The 25,364-nt window shown below is 41.4% G+C and overlaps 1 protein-coding gene across 1 annotated transcript in view; it reads right to left on the bottom strand.

Annotated features, from left to right (window-relative positions):
• Nucleotides 1-25,364, bottom strand: part of LOC121925326 (protein eyes shut homolog) — a 361,923-nt gene that overhangs the window by 236,340 nt on the left and 100,219 nt on the right. Inside the window, exon 7 of the mRNA XM_042457345.1 lies at nucleotides 23,202-23,433. Within this exon, the coding sequence (XP_042313279.1) occupies nucleotides 23,202-23,433 (232 nt within the window). The remainder of the gene's footprint in view (nucleotides 1-23,201; nucleotides 23,434-25,364) is intronic.

Raw genomic sequence — 25,364 nt, 5'->3', positions numbered from 1 at the left:
TCACCCCATCATGCAGCACTTGGGCCTCAGTCAACCTTCCAATTGTCAGAATTGGCATCTTAACCACTAAGCCAGGAGGGAAATTACAATTATGAATACAAAAGAGTTACCTAGATTTACTCATCCATAATTATTCTTTATTCATGATCACAACTTAGCCATGATTTTGACAATATCTGCATAATCATAACTCCCCTCCAAAGCTACTTTACTGGGAATCAAGTGCATGTGGAGAAGGAAGCCCATTCTGCTGGTGAATGGAGTGTGGATGTTTCCACCAAGTCTGGAGCGGTCAGGCCAGGAGAGATTACTAAGTACACTTAACTAAGTACAGTTAACTATGCAGGCGATATAAAGCGGTTGCCCGACTCGGCGGGCTGACCGCTTTGCCGCTAGACGCAGCGAACGACTACAAGCCCCAGAGTGCTCTGGGGCTTGCCCCAGCTCCCTATTGGTGCGCGGGGCGAAAGGGAGGCCCTTCCGCCCCGCGACGCTCTGGGAGCTGGGCTCGGTGACCGGGAGTTCTGGTCCTCCAGGGCAGATGATTGGTTCAGCTGCCCTGGAAGAGGAGTCTCCTGGTCAGGTGGTACTGAGGGCGGGGCTTAGGCCTATATAGGCCGTGCTGCCAGCCCCAGCCCTCAGTCGGCGCTTGGCTCCGGATGGTTAGGAGCCAAGCAGGAAGGGAGGAGGAGCTGAGCCTTCTCCCACCCACCCACCGCTTGGGTTTGGGTTTTTTGTCACAACTTTGGGGTGGCAGCATAGGCCAGGATCTGCACAGTGTGGTACCAGGGCTACGGAGCTCTGGTTTGGGAGTCAGTCGGGACCCGGGGGTGAATAGGGCAGGCGTATGGCCATTGCGGGGGCCATAACGCGAGAGCGCCTCCCGGTGACTAGGGGCTTAGCGAATATGTGAACGCATGGCAGAGATGCGGTCATACGGTGTTCCTTAGCCCCTAGGTCATCCCAATGCCTGGTGGGTGCTAGGTTGTGGTTAATCAGACAAACATGGGGTTGTTTGATTTCGCAGATCCTGACCTCATGCTTTGTGCCAACCCTACCAATGGTTTGCTTAATAAAGTTGTGGCCTTTCCTCCAACACGGTCTCCTGTGGTTATTCGGCAGCAGCATCTGAGGCAAAGGATTAAGGTTCTTGTCTTGTAATAAAGGAACTAAAAAGGCCCAGGTTCAAATCCCTGCCCACCTGATGATATCTCTGATTACCTTCAGTCAGTCATATTTCCTGATCATTATTACAAGGCTGCTGTGAAGACAAAATGCCACAGGAGAAAAGGGGAATTTAGTGCTCTCTAGAGTACAAATAATGATATCTATCTATCTATCTATCTATCTATCTATCTATCTATCTATCTATCTATCTATCTATCCTTCCTAAAGAGCAAAGGCATATAACTGAGTGCTAATGTTATAATTGTCTAAACTGTTGTATTTTCCATCACTATGTATAGACGCAAGAGCTGGAGAGTGAAGAAAGTGGATAGGGGGTGGGGAAATCAAATCATTTGAGATGTGGTTCTGGAAAAGAGTACTGAGGATACTGTGGAAAACCCAAAAGACAAACAAATGGTCCTTGAACAGATCAAGGCTCAAATTGCCTTGGAAGCCAAGCTGATCAAACTGAGATTGTCGTACTTTGGCCATATCATGAGAAGGCACAACTCATCAGAATAGACAATAATGATAAACAGGTAAAGGGAAGTGAAAAGGGGGGTAAGACCACATGCCATATGGATAGACTCAATCAGAATGGTCACATGTGGGACTGGATTTGCAGAAACTAAGCAGAGCAGTGGAGGACAGGGGGTCTTGGAGATGTCTCATCCACAAGGTCATGTTGAGTTGAGGCCAACACAAAGGCAGTTAACAACAACTATCTATTGACCTATCGATCTATTGCAATAAACAAAGATTTAACACTTTTAAAAACCCACAAATAAAATAAAATCATTTATTCATAGTTTGGAGTTCAGTTTTCTCACTTAAGAAAAACTGCTTCATTCTGAGCCTCCATTCCACAGGATGTGAGCCTGAGAAACTTATCACTGTTTCTAAGAATAGATAACAAACACAGAGATTTAGAATGTGGTAGATCACCTTTTCGCCTGCCTACTGTGTTTGTAAATTATTCTACCAAGTGCTGAAGGTAGTATGGTATAGAACTGTCCTGCTGTTCCTTAAAGCTCTAGTGGTTTCTGAAAAGAAATATTCATAACACTGTAAAATGTGAAATTGAATTCTACCCATCCTTGTCTTACATTGTTCGTCTCCTGTTTTCTAAAACCACCTCAAATAACTCATACCTAAAAGTCTTGATGTAAGAAAATCAATATATCTTTAGTATTTTATGGAAAGCACTACATTTTTAAAAATATTAACCCACATGCACTAGGGGAGACATTTTAGTTCCAAAGAGTCACTTTTCTTACAGATTATGATAGAACAAGGATGGCAATATGAGGATTCTACGACATGGTCACCTGAACAACTCTTGAATGTGCAGTCAGTTTTCACCTCCTGCTCTGTATTTTTTTTCCTACCAACAAACAAAAAAATAGCTGAGACAAAAAATCCCAACGAATATCTTATTTTTAGCATTTATTATGTATTATATTTTCTTTTGCTAAACCAAGTCTTGGCCGGTTACAGACCGGCACTTTAGCGTGACGAGCACGCACTAGGTTACAAAAGGGTGGTGCTTGCACTGCCCTAACCCTAGTCGTGCTTGCCTTCCCCCATATGGCCGCTGCCGTGGGATGTCACGGCCGCGCGCTCTAGACGGGGCAGTGCGGATGTGATGTCCTCAATCCGCGGCAGGGCGCCTAGTGCGCCCTTCCGTGGACCAGGAAGGAGCTCCGTTTCGGAGCTTCTGTCGCGGCGCGCTGCTTCGCTGGGCGCAGTTTTCAGACGGCTGCGCCCAGCGAAGCAAGGGAGAAAGGGCCAAGCGGCCCCTTTCTCCCCTCCCTGCCACCGCGGGTGTCCTTGGGGCTTGAAGCCCCAAGGACACCTTTTCAGGCTGCGGGGAAGCGGCGTTTTGCTGCTTCCCCGCAGCCTGAAAAGCGGCGGATCGGGCCTCAGTGGCTGCCGTTCTGGCAGCTCAGGCCCCGATCCGGCGGGGAAAGGGGCGGGTGCAGCCCGCCTCAAAGAGGCGATCGATAACCCGCCCTTAGTTTAAGTCCTAGTCCTAAGGCATCACGATCCTATGTGATCTTTAGTTCAGCAGGGTCATAGAATCATAGGATTGGAAGAGATCACAATCCTGGTGTTACCTCAGGATCAGGCCCTCAATCCCCCTCTCTATTTTGATATCAGTATTAAAAGGGAAACTGAGGTGAGCAACCAGTGAGTGACCTTAAAGGCACCCCCAGGGTGGAAACATGGCCATTTTGCATTGGCTCCAGCAAGGGGTAAGCAAGATACCACTACAATGAGATTACCAAGGCCTCAACATCTTTGGTTTACTCTTGTGAATTTTACTGTGCTTTATTACTGGGATGTTTTTTGATGTTTTTTATTGTATGTTTTATATTGTATATTGCTTACATTTATGCTGTACCCCGCTTTGATCATTTTTTGGAAAGCAGGCTATAAATAAACAGTATTATTATTATTTATTATTATTATTATTTATTATTATTATTATTACCCCTTGTGTCTACTGGGTTGATGAGGGAGACTGATTGAAGGAATGGGCCTGTTGTGTTATAAAAGGAACAGTATGGGGATGGGAGGCGGCAAAGAAACACTATACCTCACAGTGAGAATGCTGCCATCACGTTTTTGATGCAGCCCAGAGGGGGCGATTTTCAGGAACGCTTGAGAAGCTTCCTGAAAATCACCCCCCTGGGGAACACATCCCGAATGCGATGGGAATGATCATGGTGCGGCAGCATTCTCGCTGTGCGGTAAGAGGTGTTCTTTGCTGCCTACCATCCCCTATGTTCCCCTTTAAAACAAACAGGCCCTTCCAGGCCTGTGAGATAAAGTTCATAGACACATATGATCTGATTTTGTTTTGAACCAACTCTCTGGAGCAAAAGTGATGTACTATGACTGTCAACAGTGGTCCCATTTCTGTGGGAGGAGGCACTTGAGTTCAGTGGATCAGAAAATTCCAGTAATCTAAGAAGCAAATGTTTCAGTTTAATTATTTTACTTTAGTTAATCTAATGTTATTATACTTTCCATCTTATGTTTTCTGGTGTTTGGGTGGAAGATACATGTTGGCCACAAAAAACAATCCTTCAGCATGAGAAATTTGTATACCCTGCAATACACTGGGTTCTCACGGGGGGGGGGGGGGGGGGGTCAGAAATATCTGAAAAAAAAGATAGAATGCAAGCTCCTTTTTTTTAAAAAAAAGTCCTTGTGCTTGAAGGCTGCACATACAATACAACATTTAAATCAATACACCATTTACTCAGTGATGTGAGGTAAAAATGAAATCTGTTTTGTTTGCAGGGAATGAGTACCCTCTAGATCTTTCCTCCTCCTTCATTTTCAGCTTGCCAAACAAAGTTATGCATGATGCCAAGTCAGCAGCATCCTCTGCCCTGGCAGGGATGTCTTTTGGGATGTCACAGAGGAAAGAAAGCTAAGGACTGAGAGGAAAAAAGTACTTAGTCAAATGATTGTGTAGAAAAAATGAGGAGGTCTGGTAAACAGGTTCAGAATTTGGGTGAAACCCATCTGAAACAGGTATATGCAATTCAGAACCAGTAAGAAAAAACTTTCTTGATGACAAAACCTCCCCAGTAGCTGCCACCGTTCCCACCCCACCTTTCCACAGCAGATGCAATGTACTGTATGGTATAGCTGTTCTAGACACTGCGGTTCTGCTTTGTGCACAAAACTCCAAGGATTAACCAGGCTAAGCAGGGTCCATGCCTGGTTAGTATTTGGGTAGATGACCACTAAGCAATGCCAGGTGTTGTAGACTGTGTTTCTGAGGTAGACAATAGCAAACCACTTCTGAATATTCCTTAAGTAAGAAACACTGTTAAATCCATAGAGTAACCCATAGGTTAACAGGCAACTTTGAAGGCACATACACACAGAGACCATGGGATTTTTTGATGCAGGCTTTGAAGCACTGTAGCAAGGGCTGCAAACAGAAAGCTTCCACTGAGTGTTGTACTCCACTCCATGTCTTGCTCCAAATATGATGATCCCAACTGCATGTGCACACCATCTCTCTCAACATTCCCTTTTTCTTGTCCCTGACCTTTTGATGCCCAAACACTACAGAAGCACAACATACACACAAACACCTTTGCATCCAGTAAATCAACCCTGATGCCAGCTAGGAACCGATATAAATGTGTACCCAGATATTAAAGTCGCTTCACATACCACAATCAAAATTCTTCCAGTGCCTTTTGCAATGAGATTTATCTCCCTGCCTGGGAAGGCTAAAAAGCTTACCAGTCCCTGAGACCAGGCAGCTCTATGCTGTAGAATTTGAAAACCCATGATGGAGGAACTGCCACTTCCAAGCCCTGACAACCAGGCTTTTACTGCTAGAAGAGAAGATTCTTCCCAGCCTTTTCCCACTAGTGCCTATTAGATGAAAACAACATGGGAAATTTATGCTTCGGGCTATGTTCAGGAGAAAAATCACCAGAAAATAAACTGGGATTTTAGAAAAAACAAAAACAAAATGGCTTTGGGGGCCACAAACATGGAGCCCAGGAACTGTATGTGGTTTGCAGGCTGCAATTTCTCCATCCCAGCACACATCTTTTTTCTTGAGTTGAATTCTCATATCTGTAGTCCTAAATGCTAAATGAAGAGAGAGTAAACATATGGATAGTAAGCATAACTCTCCTGGCCACTGGCCACTGCCCTTGCTGGCTGAGGCATTTGAGGAACTGTCTGCAGTCAAGAAATCAGAAGAAGATTCTGACATGAAAGGGCAGAAATGAAGGAATGAGACAAGATCAACAAGTGCAAAGATATATTATTACTGATATCAGAATCAACCTGAAATAGTCCCCCCCCCCAATTTCTATGTATGAAACTGAAAGCTAGACAATAAAGAAAGCTGGCAGGAAGAAAACAATGCCTTTGAAATGTGGTGTTTGAGAGGAGTTCTATATATACATGGGCTGTCCAAAGTACATGTGAAATGGGTTTGAGAGCACATAAAGCCAGAACTTCCTCATGAGAAGTCTAAATGATCAAAACGAGGCTATCATACTTTGGACACATCATCAGACAACATGATTCAAGAAAAGATGACAATGCTAGGTAAAGTGGGAGGCAGAAAGAAAAGGTGGATTGATTCAACCAAGGAAGCCACAGCCCTGGATTTACAAGACCTGAGCAGGGCAGTTGATGACTAGGGCTTTTTCAGGTCTATCATTAGTTGGGTCCCCGTAAATAAGAGCTCACTTGATGGCAAAAAAGAACACCAGTCTAAAAGAGTTAAATTCCTGATGCTTCCCATTTTGCACAAAGGATTCTATAGGCTGAAAAATGTTCTGCACAGATTTAAAAAGGTGTTTGTGGGAAGAACTGGAGCACCATAAAAAGTGGCCAAATGGGTAGAAGCACCCTCCAGAGTCTGGAGGCTCCTATTATCCATTTGGAATGCTAGCTCCTCGAGTTTTGAGATGTGTGTGAGATGGTTTGGGGATCCTCTAGGGGATGAGAAAAAAAGCAGACTGGGATGGCAGTAAGCTGCATTTTGCTCCTTCATGCCCTGATCCATCAGTGCCTGAATGAGAGACTGGGAATATCACATATTCCACCTTGAGTTTTATGCTGGGAAAAAAGGTGATATAAATGTATTTTTTTTAAAAAAAAGAAACAAACAAACCAAGAACATATAAAGAAAGAAACTCATAAGACACCTCTTCCTGTCTCTAGTTCATGAAGGAACTAGGTCAAAGAAAAATGCTCAGGGATGGCTGGATGTTCTTGTGATCCATGCTTAGGTGCTGCATTCATGCCTGAGAATATCCACATGTCCAATAAGCTGCTAGAAGGGAGCTAAGTTGCATATAGAATAAGAGCAGGACTTTGGTGGTCCAGCTGACAAAATAAATATTTCAGGCCTCTCTCTGTACAGAAGTAATAATGAGCAAGAAAATTCCTTGTAGTTCTGTATTGCTTGGAGTATTCCATTTCAAGCAAGATCCAAGATAGTAGATCATCATGCTGTTTTGTCGAAATTGGCATCGCAATTTTGCATTAATGTTGACAGCATTCTCTAACCCACAATCTAGGTCAGATCTCAGCTGAAAATGGAGAGAAACAACACTTGCTTTGAAGTCTGGTTGTTTGCTTGCTGCTATATAAGTATTTATTAATATTAATGGTGTAAAGTTAAGCTCTCCTCATAAATTATTTAAGCAAGGGCTTTATTGTAAATGATCACGTATAGCCAAAATATTAAAAGTTTAGAAATGGCCCAGCACTGCTTCTAGTTTTGACAATTCTCCTTATTACACAGATAATAATCTGACAAAAGCACAAAAGGTTCACATTTGTTTCCTTTTATTTACACATAATTGAAGTATTGCATTTTTAAGGGGGGAACCAAAGGAACAGGCTAGTCTGAAAAAATGCTTCTGGGGGACTAGTAATATTTTCCCTCGCTACATCTTATTATTTTCTGCTAAGACTGAAAAAAGCTTGGAGACTGGAATAAATGCATTGGAGTATAACTTTTTAAAAAATGTGCAGGTCTCAGCTGGATAAATGCAGCATGTTTGTGGATTAGGGTTTGAAGAATTAGGCCAAGAGCCTCCATCGGGAGAGGGAGCTACATCTCCATAACTGCATCTCTTTAGCTATGTCTCTTGAAGTTACCTCCAAAAATCTACCTTTACAGTATTGCAGCCCTCCTGCACAATATGGTAATTTCCATGTGTGAACAAGCAGACACCGGGCCAGCTCTCTTCCTGTAGCTGGACAAACTGTGACAAGCATCCCAATGCAGCATCACTCACTGCTTTCCAGCAACATGGAAATGGCCATGTTGTTGGGGATATGTTGCTGAAAAGTTCAGATTTAGGGACACTTGTGGTTGTGTGCACAATGACCATAACAGAGAACTGAAAAGGTTTAAGGCAGACTTACAACATAGTAATTATTGAACAGAATGCCAGCTGTTTCTTTTCTAGACTCCAGTGACCTTGGTCCTAGGCCAAGGTGACATATTGTAAATGTACACTCACATAGATGCTTGATCACTGCACTACACCAGCCTTCTGCTTGGTAGCAATATTATGCAATGATTGTCTGACATTCTGCTGGTGATTTACATACCATATATACTAGACTATAAGTTGACCTCATGTATAAGTTGAGGGTAGGTTTTGAGGCCAAATTATGGAATTTTGATATGACCCGTGGATAAGTTGAGGGTAAAATGTAGGACCGTGTAACAAAAGATGTAAAGACCAATGGAAAGGAAAACAATGTCAAATAACTTACAAAATTTCAGGAGGCATAACTGTTTGCGCTCATATTAAAGGTTGGATGGACAAGAGAATGGAAGGGGTTCATCTGTTTCCAGGGAATGGTTCCTTTTTTAAAAAAGAGTTAAATTATAGTACTTCCATTGACCAATGGATAGGTAGATTCAGTTTTTTGGGTCACATTTTTGACCAGAATTTCTAGACTTATACATGAGTATATACAACAAGCTTATGTTCACCGTATGTCTGTATAAATCATTCTTTGGGTCTTATGGAGGTTGGGATTTCCTACCAACAACATGCAATGACCAACCATCTCCACAAACCCACCTTCTAACTGCTGCGCCCCCACCCCAACATGGCCATTTACTGGCTCATGGTGGGGGGGGGGGCGGAGAAAAGCATCCAGGTGTATTCTTATACTGGGATGCACAGAACTGGCATCATTCTCTGTGGTCTCTGAAGAATCCTTAGATGGTCTTGGAGGATTCTTCAATGCTCTGAGTCTAGCTATAGGAAAATAGCTGGATATTTCTCCAGCAGCCAGTAAGCCCCTTTGGACACAGTGGTACTTACTTTTAAGTAGAGCTGTCTGGAATTATGCTATAAACCTGACTAATTCTTCAAGAGATTGATGAATATTATTGGAGAGGAACAGAGGAGGATCAGGGTGTGGATGTATGTAAAAGGGAGAGAAAATGAATAACTGAGAGTGATTGTGTGTGAGAAAGAGATGGCACTGAGAAACAAAGATGAGTGGATACATGAACTATGTTATGTGGGCTGTTGTGTGTGTGTAAATAAAGGGATAGAGGTGTGAGAATCATAGAATCATAGAGTTGGAAGAGACCACAAGGACCATCCAGTGCAACCTCCTGCCATGCAGGAAATCACAATTAAAGCATTTCTGACAGATGGACATCCAGCCTCCATCTGGGGGAATGTGTTCCACTGTCAAACAGCTCTTACTATCAGAAATAAAGAATGAAGAGATATTAGATCAACAGATGAATGGATGTGTGTAGGCATGAGATACAGGAAATGGCACATAGTCCTTAGATGAGAAGAAAGGCACCTATAAGGGTAAATTGAGTTTGAACATTCCATTTTCACTCATCTTTTGCTCTCAGGAAATTCCTCATTTGTTACTGGGAGTAATTCATTATCATTTTCTAAATCAATGACAACAAACCCATGGCTCACTCTGAGGAGGTAGACAAGTCTACGAAAGCTCATGCTGCCAATTTCTTTCTTTCAGTTAGTCTCAAAGGTGCTACAAGATCTCTCTACATACTTATTCTACAGACTAACATGGCTGTATCTTTGCATTCTTCTCATGAAAGTTCACATACAAAATATTTTTATCACCAGCCTGAGTTTGTGCTGAGCACAGTTGAAGAACTCTCTCGTTAACCTTGAACAGAGGGAAATATTGAATATAACACCAGCACCAGAGAGACACACAAAGGGAAACAATCCAAACAGGCACTTTTAAATATTTGAACAGATACTTGAGCTGTGGTGGATGAAATCTTTTCATGATGTTGTGCCATTTGGAAGTACTTCACTTTCTGTTCTGTTCAATGAAGTATAAAAAAGGAACAAGAGAATCATTATGGGAGGTTATTTCTGTTGTGAAAGGGAAATGATTTTCATTCATGGAAGAACATAGAATGTATTTATGTTTGTTGATTAAAAATAAATAATGAAATCATTGGCAATATTAAGGTGTTCTACCAAATGAGATAATTAATAATGCAATTTAATTACTGTGGTCTATTGCAGTCTCTACCCCCACTTTAGGAAAATGTTCCAAATGCCCTTGGCATCCGGTGACCTTATCTCTAAAAACAGATTAGAAATTCACACCATCCAAGTTGTGTTATGTTTTATTTTTAAATATCATTTCTCAAAGTGTACACCTTGCACACCCAAATCCAGAACCAAACACAATTCAAGGCTGGAAATCTCTACACTTCCAAGCTGGCAATTCATTCTACAAAGGAATAAGAATGAACTTTGCAATATGTACATATTTCCAAGAAAAATTCTTATCAAATTGTGACAAATATATACATATTCCTGAGTCAATGGGGGAACACCAGATAGAAAAAGTGTACTGTGCATTTGAAAGCAGGTACCAAAAATGTTAGCGAAAGCTATGAAAAAATACAAATTAATGTGTAGGCAAGAAGGTTCATATCAAACTGGGAGAGAATCAATTTTCCAGTGGAAAAACTAGAACCTGAATATTATCAGTCTTGGTAGGTCTCGTCTTATTCCTTACGTGCCTCAATAGGCACGCCATACTTTTTAATATGAGAACTAATCCACGAAATCAAGCTGGTGTAATTGCCTCTTCTATTTCTTCCCATGGGACAGAAAGGCTGGGTGAGCCCAAATCTCAGAATTTTACTGCAGCTGTAGAAGTAAAAGAAGCTGTAGAAGTATTGGTACAAAGAGTATCACTTTAGCAAATGGTGAGTTTACAGTTTTTGGTGGGGGGAATTAACATACTGCATATCTATAACATAATAACCAAAGTTCTGCATCTAGTAGACTTCAGTTGCACTTCTAATCCAAGAACATTGCATTTCAATAACATTGGTTGCAGAATTCAGAGGTTGACAAATTTGCATTTGATGGGGGGAGTATCATTCCTGAACCTATTTCTGACCATGCATAGTGTGAGGAAGGTTGGAAAGATTGCACTGATAATTCTGAATTCTATTATTAACCTTAACTATAGTAGGTCCAGTGAATTGATGGGTTTACTACAAGATGATTCACTATTTTGCAACTGACTGAATGGGTCTCCTCTAGTTAGGATTAGCCAATATGATTTTGCCAATGACACTGTGCCATGTAGGCTTCCATAAGCTCAGAAATCATGACTGTGCATTCACAGGTCCCACAGAAAACCAGGATGATGAATAACTGGCTGTGTGGTGTAGCGGTTAGAATACTGGACTGGAATCTGGGAAATCCAGGTTCAAGTTTCTGTTCAGCCAAGAAATTCCCTTTTGACCTTGAGCAAAGATCATCCATTCTCAGCCTGGACTACATCACAGGGCTGTGGGGATGAAGTAAGGAAGATGTCATCATGAACTGCCTTCAAGAACAATTATGCACGCCCTTAAAAAGGACACAGACTATGGATTCTGTCAATGACTTCAGCAGATAGACACAATGGCGGGAACCTTGTTTGTATCTTACACATTCACACATCCCCTTACAGAAGTGGTTGGACATTTTTGTCTGATGTTGAAAATCTGTACTCAGTTTCAGTTTAACACTGTGGAAGTGAAGTTGTGCACACAGTGCCATCATACACCTGGAAGCCCATTAGGTTGTGCATTGAGTTTGCATTGGATTTTGCATTCCGTTGCAAAGAAGTTGCCATTCAACAAAACAGTTGCACAACTCCACATGTGGAGGTCTATACTACACAACCCCAGTATAGGATCTTGGTTGTTATTTGCAGAAGCAGACATCCAAGACCACAGTGTACGTAAAATGGTAAAAACTTTGTGAAGCTTGCCATGTGGGTGAAAATGATATTTCATGGAAAAGTGGTTGATCAAAACATATATAAATATATGGTCCATTTTCGCAGAAGTATTGGAGGGTGAATCTAACTTGGCTAAACACTGCAAGTGCTTTTCATTTACTATCACTATCCCCCACTTCCTGCCTTCCCTCTCCTTCCCACTATGTGACCATCTAGGCCATATGCATTTCTCCGTTGCATATATGCCATGTCTGTGTACATTGAAAGGAACATTGTACAATCAACGTGTACACTGAAAGGAACTTTCAACTGAGCTAGGTTTAAAACAGAGCATGTATAAGAAATGGAAAAAGGTGGAAATAACCAAAGAGGAATTCAAGCAAATAGCGAGCACATTTAAGGGGAAAGTCAGAAAAGCAAAAGCACAGAATGAGCTCAGGCTTACTAGAGAGGTTAACAACAATAAAAAGGGCTTTTGGGGGTATGTCTGTAGCAAAAGGAAGAAGTAGGGTATGGTAGGGGCACTACATGGAGAAGATGGCAAGATGCTAACAGGGGACAGAGACAAGGCAGAACTACTCAACACCTTCTCAGTGTTCTCAGAAAAAGAAAATGGTGCTCAACCTGAGGAAAATGGAGCAGAGAACATAATAGGGGAAATGCAGCACAGAATAAGTAAAGAGTAAGTTCAGAATCTGAAACTAATACTCACTGTTATTCTAAATGAATTTAAGTCTTCAGGACCAGATGAACTACATCCAAGGGTATTAAAAGAACTGGCAAATGTAATATCAGAGCCATTAGCAATAATCTTTGAGAACTCCTGGAAAACAGGAGAAGTCTCAGAAGATTGGAGGAGGGCAAACGTTGTCCCCATCTTCAAAAAGGGGAAAAATGAGGATCCTAACAATTATTGCCCAGTTAGTCTGACATCAATCCCAGGAAAGATTCTAGAGCAGATCATTAAGCAGAGAGTCTGTGAACATCTAGAAAGCAATGCCATAATCACAAAAAGTCAACATGGGTTTCAGAGAAAGAAGTCATGCCAGACAAATCTAATCTCTTTCTTTGATAAAATTACCAGCTTGGTAGATGAAGGGAATGCTGTGGATACAGTATATCTTGATTTTAGTAAGGCCTTTGATAAGGTTTCCCATGACATTCTTGCAAACAAGCTTGTAAAATGTGGGCTAGACAAGGCAACTGTTACATGGATTTGTAATTGGTTGTTTGGCTGAACCCAAAGGGTGCTCAACAATGGCTCCTTTTCATCCTGGAGGGAAGTGACCAGTGGGGTGAAATGTAAGGTACTACACTTAGGGAAGAAAAATGAAATGCATAGATATAGGATGGGGGACACCTGGCTGAATGAGACTACCGTATATACTCATCTATAAGTCGAAAAATTTATGCTAAAAAATTGGTCCAAAAATCCGGGCTAGACTTATAGACGGGAGAATATGGCAATGTGGCCCATAAAAATGGCAGCTGCGGCTCTTTTGAATTTCTTTGCAGCCGAGGGAAAAGCAGAGGGTGTCCTGAAAGAAGTGCCACCCAGCTCTCTCTCTCCCCCTGCAGAACTAGGGACATTTCAAAGAGCCACGTGGGAGGGAAGGAGGGGAGGTCCGCTGGCAATGGCTTTCGTCCGGGGAGGCTGCCTTGCAAAAGAAACACTGCCCTCCCTCCCTCCCTCCCACACCTGGCTCCTTGCCTTGCGGCTGCAACTGTGGAAGTATCCCTGCTGCTCTCCTTGCCTCTTTCTCTCTCTCTGCTCCATGGGGACAAAAAAAGAGCCATCTCCGTCTGTTCCTTTGCATGTGTGTTTGGGCTCTGTATTGGGCTTTTCTTCCACTTTAAGAGGACCCTTCCCCTCTCAAGCCCTGGGAGAAGCCGGCTGTTTTTGAAAAGGCAGACTGCAGCCCTCAAACATTTTTGGGAAAAGGAGACCAAGTGGGAAATGTCTGCTATTTTGCTGTTTTTAAGGGAGCAGAAACTAAGGAAATTATAGCAAACGTTATTGTTCCACTTTAACTAATTTGGCTGCCTTGTGTTGCCTTCTGGGACTTGTACTTTAGAAAGAGAAATTGAGAATATTCAGCTAGAGAGGTCAAGCAGTGGCTGGGAAAAGGAGAAAGGGGAAGAAAGTCTTTTTTATCTGCTGTTTTTAAACCTAAGACTCACTGGAGCTGGAGAGTCTGACTGAGAGGGAGGGAGCCTCCCTTTTACTCTTTTTACTCCAAAATAAGAAAACAGCAGCTCCTTGAGCCAGATTGCCCAAATACAGAATCAAAGGGAAGGAAGAGAGAGAGAGAAAGAGAGAGAGAGAGAGAGAGAACTGTGGGGATGTGGCAGCAGTGATGATTCTTTGAGCACCTCACAGAACACCATGAACCAGGGAGACCAGGGCAGCAGCTCTAATGTCTCCACTCAAAGGAGTGCCAAGAGACAAATGGAGCACAGGGGACAGGAAAAGAGATTCCACCTCAACATTAGGAGGAACTCCTGACAGTAAGGGCTGTTCGACAGTGGAACACACTTCCTCAGAGAGTGGTGGCATCTCCTTCCTTAGAGCTCTTTAAAAAGAGGCTGGATGGCCATCTGTCGGGGTTGCTTTCACTGAGAGTTCCTGCATGGCAGAATGGGGTTGGGTTGGATGGCCCTTGGGGTCCTTTCCAACTCTATTATTCTGTGATGCAGAGGTAGTGGCTGCACCCTTGACTTATCCACCGGTCATATTAAAATCCATAATTTTTGCCCCCAAACCTACCCTCTATTTATACATGAGGTCGACTTGTACACGAGTATATACGGTACATGTGAAAGGGATCTAGGAATCCAAGTAGACCACAAGTTGAACATGAGTCAACAATGTGATGCAGCAGCTAAAAAGGCCAATGCAATTTTGGGCTGCATCAATAGAAGTATAGTGTCTAGATCAAGGGAAGTAATAGTGCCACTCTATTCTGCCTTGGTGAGGCCCCACCCAGAATATTGTGTCCAGTTCCGGGCACCAGAATTTAAAAAGGATGTTGAGAAACTGGAGCGTATCCAAAGGAGGGTGATTAAAACGGTGAAGGGTCTGGAAACCATGCCCTATGAGGAATAACTAAGGGAGCTGGATATGTTTAGTCTGGAGAAGAGATGGTTAAGAGGTAATACTATTTAAGTATTTGAAGGCATGTCATATTGAGGGTGGAGCAAGCTTCTTTTCTGCTGCTCCAGAGACTAGAACATGGAACAATGGGTGCAAGCTCCAGGAAAAGAGATTCCATCTCAACAGTAGGAGGAACTCCCTTGGAGTGTAGTGGAATCTCCTTCTTTGGAGGTCTTTAAGCAGAGGCTGGATGGCCATCTGTCAGGGATGCTTTGATTGTGAGTCCCTGCATGGCAGGGGGTTGGACTGGATGGCACTTGTGGTCTCTTCCAACTCTATGATTCTATATGTGCAAACAAGTGAATGAATTACATATTGCAAAATTATTCTTCATAAGGATCTTGTTTTGGGATTACCAGTAAGTTTGGTGGAATACTATGTTTGAGAGGTGTGGATGGATTGGCATTGAAAATCAACTTCTTTCTGTTGTATCAAAAAACATTTAAAAATTAAATAAAAAGATACCTATAAAATGGTTTCATAATTTGGCCCAATTGCCTTTGAAATGGTACTACAAACAAACAAAAAATGACTAATGAGACATTATGCAATGTTGATGCTGTGGATCCATCTCAGATCTCTGTTCGTCAGTTGTAAATGTATCTGTGATTTCATGATGGAAATACAGTCCGTCCTTGCCTTACGGGGGGGATCCATTCCGGATCCCTCCGCGTAAGGCTAATTCCGCCTATGCTCGAGCCCCATTGGAAACAATGGGGCTCATGCGCGGTGGCGCGGCGGCGCAGGTGCGCGTGGGGTGCAACGGGCGCGTGCACCCATTCAATTGAATGGGACGCGCCGCCCCTTCCGCCCTGCGCGCGCCCCACGGCTTGAGCGCGTATGCTCAAGGCCACGTATGGCGCGCCTGCATATGGCGCGGGCGCACTGTACACAGTTCATCTCCTGACGCAGGAAAAGTGTGTGACTTCATCCCTCCACACACAAGAGAGTAGTGATTATATTCTAATGGGCTAATTAATGTAATAAACTTGGGGGGTTTTTTTGGTGGTAATGACCATGGACATGAAGGAAGACAGCCAGTCTACCACTTTTCTTTCCTTTGTAAAACTGAGAGAGACTGAAGTTGAAGAAATAGAAGTGTGATGTGTGCTTCAAAGTTACAGCCCATCAAAAAGCCTTTGGGGGCCGCAGTTCATCCCTAAATCAAAGTAAAAGCATGCTAGGCTAGCGCTTTATTCTTTGCTGTGACAGCTGTTCACTATATCATTGAGTAGGTTGACTGCTCCAAGTGAGGTCTGTAAACCTCCTACATTTAGGTCGTACCCTGACTTACAAGGATGAAATCTAGAAGCCTTAGCCAAGCTCAGGGAGAGCTCACTTGAACAGGTGAATGCTGCCACCCAATTCTAGCAATTAACAGATTTATATGCCAATGAAGCAGAGTTAACAAGACTTACTTTAAAATAAGCACATGACCAAGGCTCCTGGAAATGAAATGAAATACCAGGATATGAATAATAATGACATATCTGGCAGCATTGATAAAGACAAGGCTTAAAGTACTAAAGAGCATGATAGCAGTTCTTCTGAAAGCAGCTGACAAAAATACATGTGATAAACCCGTATTAGAAGGCAAAGGTGTCACTGAACATCCCTTATAAACTTCAGCTTAGAATATATTAAATACATAATGGGTACATGAAAAATTAAACAAAAGTTTGACATGGAATTACTGCTATATAGGAAACTATTCTGAAAAATAATGGGGTGAGGATGTTACTCCTTTGTTTAGAAATGTGACCAAAATGGAAACTAGCAGCAGATTATAGATTATCACCTGAGCTTCATTACCACTGCAATCAAATTAATGAATGAAAATGCAAACATATCAGTTTGGGAGCTTCACAACAGCATGACTGGCACTGTTTCTGCCACTGATGTTCCCTCACGCTCCCTTCCATACTCCCTCTTTGCTTCACCTTCCTGCCCTTTGTCCTACCCAGCATGTCTTTCAGGTTTTTATACTTAGATTTTATTTTTAATGCAATTCCAGAGTTAAGCTAATATGATTTGAGTAAAAGAAGAAAAAGAAAAGAAAAAAATAGGAAAAAAATAATAAAGGAAAATCTTGTTAGGGAATATCAAGCGAGAGGGGTGATGCGAGAATAGGAGGAAACACTGACACCACATGGCTGCCAATATTGGAACTGCTCTGGCAGCAACATTTCACATCTGTGGACTAATGAGACAGCAGCACAAATGCAAGCTTATTAATAGGTTTTGCCTGTCAATGAAAAGGGACTTTCCAACCACATCTTGTAGCAAAGCAACACAAAACAGCAACAACGTCATGCAGTAAGTGTTGCCAAAGGTTGCAGATTTAATGCCTTATGTAATGATTTCCATAATAATATCAACAAAACTATTAACATTACTCTGCATATAGATTTTGCCATGCACAACTTTGTGGACTGGACACTTCTGCAGATGAAAAGCACAGAGGAAGTTTGTGATGCTTCTCTTTTCCCCATCCACCTACCCATTTTCACTTCTGGATAGTGATGGAAACCTGCTCGGGAGGCTGGTAGCAAACAAAAACAGCCCCCCCCATTTCCTCTTAGAGAAATTTGAGATAGTGGAACAGGAACTGTCACTGGACCCAACAGCAAGTGAGAACAGCAAGCCTGGATCCAACCCAGTATTTGCTTTATGTTAAAGCTTTGTAGAACAATGGAGACACTTGGACAATTTATGTTCCATAAAGTGGTTCCTGTTGTACCATACCATCCTAGACACACGTAACCTCAATGCCAGCCCTTCAGATGGTGGATAGTAGTTCCCATTAGCCATAGCCAGAATAGCCACAGATGAGAGGGGATAGTAAAATAATATCTGGTTGACCACATGTTCCCCAACTCTTGTGATAAGCAGAATCTCCCTTATCTGGAATTCTGAAATCCAAAATATTCCAAAATGCAAAACTGTCTACATTGACACCTTTGCTTTCTGATGGTTCAATGCACACAAAATGTGCTTCACACACAAAAATGTTGTTGTTGTTGTTGTTGTTGTTGTGTGCCTTCAAGTCGTTTCCAACTCATGGTGACCCTCTGACCGTCAAGATTTTTTTTTTTTTTGCAAGATTTGCCACTGCCTTCCCCTGAGGCTGAGAGCATGTGATTTCCCCAAGGTCATCCACTGGGTTTCATGGCCAAGTGAGAAATAGAAGCTGGCCTCCAGAGTTGGAGTCCCACATTCAAACCAAACTCTGAAATCCAAAAAACTTTTGGTTCCAAGCATTTCGAATATATAATATCCAGGCTGGATATTAGAGAAGATACAAGAAGTTTTGTTTTGTTTTGTTTTGCAGGAATGCAAACATCTTATCTGACAACAGGATATGAGCTAGGGTAGGCTTGTGCCTATGATTATGTATATATGCTCAGGCTGTATGAGGAAGTAAAATTCACAACAAAATGTAAAACGCTAGTCTTGTAGCCATTACAAATTAAACTACAGAGACATAAAGCAAACACAGGTAAAACATCTCCCCCTTCCCCCAACCAAATGCATCCAGGGATATTTAACTTTTTAAATATGAAACTTTTTAACAGGGCTTGACAGCTGTTGACAGCTATCACCATTTAGTGTGTAGAATCAGTAATCTGGGCATTCAGTTAAATAATTTGCTCTAAATCACAAGGTTGTCATTATTTTCTCTGCTTGTTTCCACTTCACTAAATTTTCATTTCACTATAGCCTTATTTGAGCATTCACAAAAAGAGTTAAAATCAACATGTGAAGTGGGTATGACACTCGCTCTGGCCCTATCTGCTATGGCTCTCTTTATGTGGTGCATGATTGTCTGAACTGACTCCCCAAGTGACCAGAAATCCTGAAAAATCAGGATTGCACAGAGATGGAACACACAGAGCGGATGCTGACTTCTTCAGCCTATCTATCACTTTCTTATAGTGAGGAGAGCAGCTACAGAGGGAAGTAAGCTTAGCACACTCCCCTCCTTGAATGTTGACCTTAAATCCTTTTTGTGGCCGTCTGGGTGTTTCTCAGGTAATACAACACATAGAAAACCTTTCCCTAGGTTCTACAGTACAATCAGAGTCATGTGGAGGCACAACATTAGAAGTCTATTCATTCAGACACATGTACACAATGACGGAGGAACAAGTGAAAGCGTGAATGTTTGGGTACAGAATAGTGAAGCAAAAGAAAATCAGTAAAAAGTGGGGAGGGGCAGTGGGAAGGGAGGGTATTGCCAAAAATGCTTACCAGAACAGTGAGTATTAGTTTCAGATTACTCTTCGGTCTGTTCCTAGTAAAAGTAAACCTTCTCTAAGGCTGCATCCTCACTGCAGAAATAATCCAGTTTGACACCACTTTAACTGCTCTGGTTCCATGCTATGGAATTCTTGGAACTGTAATTGGTAGTGGCACCAGAGCAAAGCTCTGCAAGTGAGTAGTAGGTTTTCATTACCTACAACCACCTACAATTCCCAAAATTCCATAGCATGGAGCCAGGGCAGTTAAGTGGTGTCAAATCAGATTATTTCTGCAGTGCAGATGCAGCCTATGTCACTTCTCCACTGATTCATGTGCCTATGCTCTAGTTCCCACAAGTAGCATATAGGATTGTTAATCTGCACCTGAATCATATCTCTACACACTGCAAGTGAGAAAAATCACATGATTCTATGCTTTACAACTGAAAAAAGAGAAAATAATCACCTAGAAGATAAATATGCTGCAGAGGAAAGGACTAGGGACGGCTGGTTTCTAGATGGTTTCTCGTGTACTAAGACACATACATGCAATATGTAGTATGAAGTAGTACACTCATCAATTACCCTTTAGGAGAACTAGGCAGGCATAGCAGTTCTTCAAAAAGAACTATTTCTTAACAGATAAAATATCAGATACCTTACCAGCTTTCACATCTCCCTGGATGACCTTAAATCCCATTTTTGTAAAATGTGATTTAGCCCTTCATGTGCACATGCACTGTGTTCACTTCTGCATTACTCACTCCATTAAACAGATAGCCATAAAACTTCAGGAAGCATCCAAATATCTACTGAACAGGAGTTTAATAGGTAAAAACAACTCACCAGACATTGCGAACTGGTAAGGAATAACACTTGAAGCCAGCATTGATATGCTATGTGATTGTGGTACAGGAGAATTTGGACTTGCTGTAAATTCTTCACTGGTCCCATGAGTACTCAACTGCTGCTGCAATGCACTGTCCACTGTTGAGGCAGCCCATTTTTCATCTGGAGATAATAAATACTGTGGCATTGGTATTTTAACAGAATGAGTTTGTGCGGGGAGTAGCTGGTCAAATAACACTGAACCAGATGTCATATCAACAGAAAATTCAGATAATGAAGGCCTGTCAAGAAAATCAGCCACTGAGCCCGTCTGTGTAATGCCTGCATGCCTGAGATGTAAATCAAGTCTCTCTTCTGAACTGATCAGCATGTGTGATGTGGACTCATCAGAATGACTTGCAACTTGGCTGTCATTTTCTTCTTGAGGAGCATCACTTGATTGGAAAATGAAGGCTGAATACTCTTGACTCTTTAATGAAAGTATTTCCTTAACTGGATCATATGGTGGGCAGTCCAGTACTGGTAGAATATGCATTTCAGTCAGCTGGTCCACATCAGTTAATTTGCTTGTCACATAAATGTTTCCTCTTTGAGAGGCTATGAGTGTTGAAAATGATGGCTCCAAATGGAAGGTTTGTGAAAGAACAGTTGCTATACAGTCTGAGTAAACACACAAGAAACCAGAGTTTAGTCCCTGCAAGGGTGTAGTTGGAACATATTCTTCCAGGCTGGATTTATCTCTGTCTTTTTCAGCAGGGTACCAAGTAGATACTTTTGTGAACTTCCCAGACAGTGATGTTTCATCTTCTGAAACATATGAATGCCCAGAAGTAACAGTGGTAGATTTCATTAATGTGCAGCAGCTGCTTAGTATTGTCGAGTTCATCCAGGATGCATCATAAAGTAGAGATTCTTTGTTATGCAAAAGCCCATCTGAAGAGTCATTTGAGAATTTTATATCAGCTGCAGAACCTTTTGTACATGTTTGGTTTAATTTGCTTAAAGAACCAGCAGATTGTGCATGGAACTCTGTGATCTCCTTGCTGAAGGATGACAAACCAATATCTCGATATTCATTTGGAAGGGATATTTGTCTTTTGGATTCCTGCATCACTGATGAGCTAAAGCAGTCTACCTTTTCTAAACTGGTTGCTTTTAACGGAAAAACAAATGTCACTGATGGCTTTGGTAAAATCCAGTCCTTACCTACTGATATTAGGGAAACAGCTGATTGCTGCCGACTTTTCTCTTGAGGCAAGAAAGGCACAGAAGGAACTGAGTGTACAATTACTGGAATAGTAGACTGGAGTCTCAGTGAAAATAATGAGTGACTATTTAATTCAATCTTGGTCTCTGGCATGCCACTAATTACTGTACTTGCATCTGTGACAGATAAAGCAAGAATCCTATGGTTTGCTACTGACAAACCTCTTTGCACAGAGGGAAGAGGAACTGTCATTAAAGACTTTGTGATAAATGAGGTCACCACATACTCATTTTGCGTGTGCAAGACTAGTGTTACATCTTGTGAACTATCAATCATAGCTCCTGGCACAGCTGGTATGTCAGATTTTGTTCTTGTTGAAAATAGGCTTATATGTCCCAACAACTGTGAAGTGAGAATGTCTGTGGAGGAAGTTAGCAAAAATGCTGCTGAAGACTCACTATCAGTGGTTAATGATCCCAGTCCAGAGCCTTCAAATGATATGCTGGGCATTAATTTAGCTATGCTAGAAGTAGCAGGAATCCCTTGGCTGAGAAAGCCTGTCTTTTGAAGACCTTTAGAAGTTTTTTTTTTAAAAGCAAGGGAAAAAAGTTAGAAGAAAATAAAAAATGAACAACTTTGGCCCTAGGCTGGATCAACAGCAAATTGTATTGCTACTTGAAAACCATTAATTCTCACCCAGGCATCCCATAGCAGACAAATACAACTCCGTAAATCATATTCTTAATAAAAGTGTAAGAAAGATTTTAGTGACCTCAAGAGCTGACTAAATGCAAACCCTCACATTATTCACATTGTGAGGGCTGTAGCCAGAACAAATAGCATTGCTTGGAAGAGATGTATTAAATTTGCTAAATCAAATTGTTTCTGAGAATCAATACAAAAAGAATAAATTACAGATCTATGCCGTTGAGAACTTAAAGCCTGACATGACAATCTGGAATAGTTACAAAGATAATTATAATTATTAATTGGATCACATTCACTTTGCTTATCTATGTCAAGAAGAAACATTATGTAGCTTTAAAAATGGGGAGAGGTAGGGAAAAAATAGCCAATGAAGAAAAACAAAATATGCACTTTTAAGTTCAGTATATAATGACATTGTGTTTAGAGTAGCAATCCCTAAATGAAAGGACTCAGATGTGTGACACTCAAAATAGGCCACTGAATTTATGATACTCTTCTGCTTTTAATGGTTCTCATGCTAGCAGAGTCTTTGAATCTCAGACACAAAGAAGTGGGGAAGAAAGAAAATGGGCAAAACATAGACAAACTTGTTGCAAGTATGCTTATGTATAAGAACATCAAGAGGATAAGAAAAGATGCACACAAGAAAAGATAGGAGAGAGAAGAAGAAAGTCGAGGTTCTCATGAGTAAAGCAGAACTGTCTGCCTTCCAGATACAAGAGAATTGTGTTAACAGTAGGAGTAGTGACATATTGTGAAGCCAATGAAATTGCACATACCAGCCAAGCTCAAATGAGAAATTTAGTTAAGTTACAGAACAATGCAATTTCCTATGCATAGGAGGCCAAGAGATGGAGAAAGAATATTGTCCTTGCAAACATAAAGCATTCAGGTCTGTCAGGAGTTCTGACAAACAAAAGAATGGCATGCAAATTCACAGAAAAGACATGTGTGTAGTTAAAGAAAGGCACACTGCAAACCTGGAAAGAAATGGATGGTTAAAATAAACCAAGAAGAACAGGAAAACAGAAACAAATGTACACACACTGAAAGAACAGAATTTCACATCAGGCTGACACATGGCACTGACCTGTGGGAATCTGAGATGCATACATCTCAGGTGTTGGGTGGCTTGACTGGCCTTGTGTGAGACCTCTCTGTAATGGCTCAGCAGAGGGCTCTCCTTCCATTTTGGTGATGGCTTGGCCCCTCTGGGGGACTTCAGGTAAGCAGATGACATTGTTTATTCCATCCACGCAAAGAAATCCAGCAGGGCAGGACTGCATTAAGCAATCATCATAATTAAGCTCACAGCTTCGCCCCTAGGGGAGAATATTTTTTTAAAAAATAAGTCAATTAGAAGGCCATGTTCATTTTCATATTTGCATTAAATGGTTCAAACTATTGCTCTCTTTCAACCCCCGCCCCCCAATGCTGCATGTTTAAATTGGGAAGGCTACACTTTCCAAAATTAATCGGATCTAACTGAGCAGTTTGCCTTTACTGATTTCAGGCCATAGATCTCGTTTCTAAAACAGTAATTTAAGCATGGCATTTTGACTTCCCATCAGTTCAAAGAACCATCTTTAGTGTTAGAATAAAGATTCCATCCCATAATCCCTGCAATATGTTGTGTCCTGGGAATACCTTTGCCCTGAAGTCATCTGCCACTTTGCAGCATAACAATATGCTCCTTAGAGATTAAATCAAAATAATTCAGAAGAATGCAAAGAATTTGGTTTGATGCTGTAATTACTTTATGTTGCAGAGGCTTCACGTACACAGTGATTTCCAGACTATAATTTCATTTGTGTGGCCTGCTGCTGCAACATCTTTACAAAACATGTCCTTATACACTAAAATTATTCTTAACTCTTAGAAAAACAAAAACTTGCTGTATTTGCATCTATAAATAGGGATACTTTTGACAGTGGTATTGCATAACCATCAACATTTCACAGATAAAAACCGAGACACATACAGCCAAGGAACATCAGGGTGTGGTTAAGATGGCAAAATGTTATAAATGAGGAAGAACACACAAGCTAAGAGATGCTGTAGCAATTTGCTTTTGTCTGTGTCTATTGGGAATAATAATAATAATAATAATAATAATATTTATATCACACTTTTCTCTCAAAATGGTTATTGGGAATCCCAAGATTCCATCCTCTCCTCTCCAACATTTCTGAGTTAAAAGACAGCAAATTACTTTTGAACTCAGTTTGCAGCAACTGAAATAAGCTAAGGTCAAAGGAGGAGAGGAAAACTGGGACATTTTAAAAGTAGCTTAAATTAACCCTGACAAATCAGAACAATGGGAGGGTTACTATTACTTACACACACATACACACTTCTACATACACATAATTCAACCTTTAGAAAGGCTGTATTGTGTTCTTCTTGTTAAGCCCTAAAGTTTAATCCCTGAAATAAGACTGAGACACAAATACAGTCATGGCAATAAAACGCATGTGTATTTTCACAAGCATATAACTCTTTACCTTCTTTCTTTTTGTCTTCTCTCTGTCTTCCATATGCCAGCAAACCATTTTCTGTCTTGCACAAACATTTTGCTATTTTTGGAAAGCATCATCCAGTCCCATTTTTATCAAATTTATTACTGCCAATTTGATCAAAGGAGGAAAGCAGTACTCTCCCAAAGGAGAACACTGCCCCTGTACCCCGCCCCTAGTTGAGGACACTTGTGGTTACTTGAAAAAATGCAGGGACGTAGCCAAGGGGGGGGGGGTTCTTGGGGTCCGGACCCCCCCCTTCCATTAGAAAAATGAATGGTGTATGCTGCTGCGCCGCCGCACCCAAGCCCCATTATAATGGTGGCACTTAGTCTGTACTCCCCCCTTCCTAAAATCCTGGCTACGTCCCTGAAAAATGACTAGTTTCACATACTAATTATAAGATTCCTACATTGGAAATTAAATTATGGTTACAGCCCTAACTATGTTTATTATTTCCTCAGGATATGATTATTAAATTACTTTTCATAAACATAGTTTCGTACCAAACCCTCCACATCATAAATCTGGTCTCTTCTGTTTCCCCAACCCATGGCAGCAGTCATCAGTTTTGTCACAACTGGCTAGGTTACTTCAGAAAATAATTGTCTCTTGGATTTAAAGGAACTACAGCAGGTGACTGTTTTGATAATAGAAAGCTCAATTCAGAAAAGTTATTTTTTTAGACTGCAATTTCTAGAACACCCAACTGAAATACTGACTGAGAGATTTGGGCA

This window comes from Sceloporus undulatus, chromosome 1, assembly GCF_019175285.1.
Source record: "Sceloporus undulatus isolate JIND9_A2432 ecotype Alabama chromosome 1, SceUnd_v1.1, whole genome shotgun sequence".
Lineage (NCBI taxonomy): Eukaryota > Metazoa > Chordata > Lepidosauria > Squamata > Phrynosomatidae > Sceloporus > Sceloporus undulatus.
The sequence above is the reverse complement of the archived record's forward strand: the minus strand, read 5'-3'. Positions and strand labels throughout refer to the sequence as shown.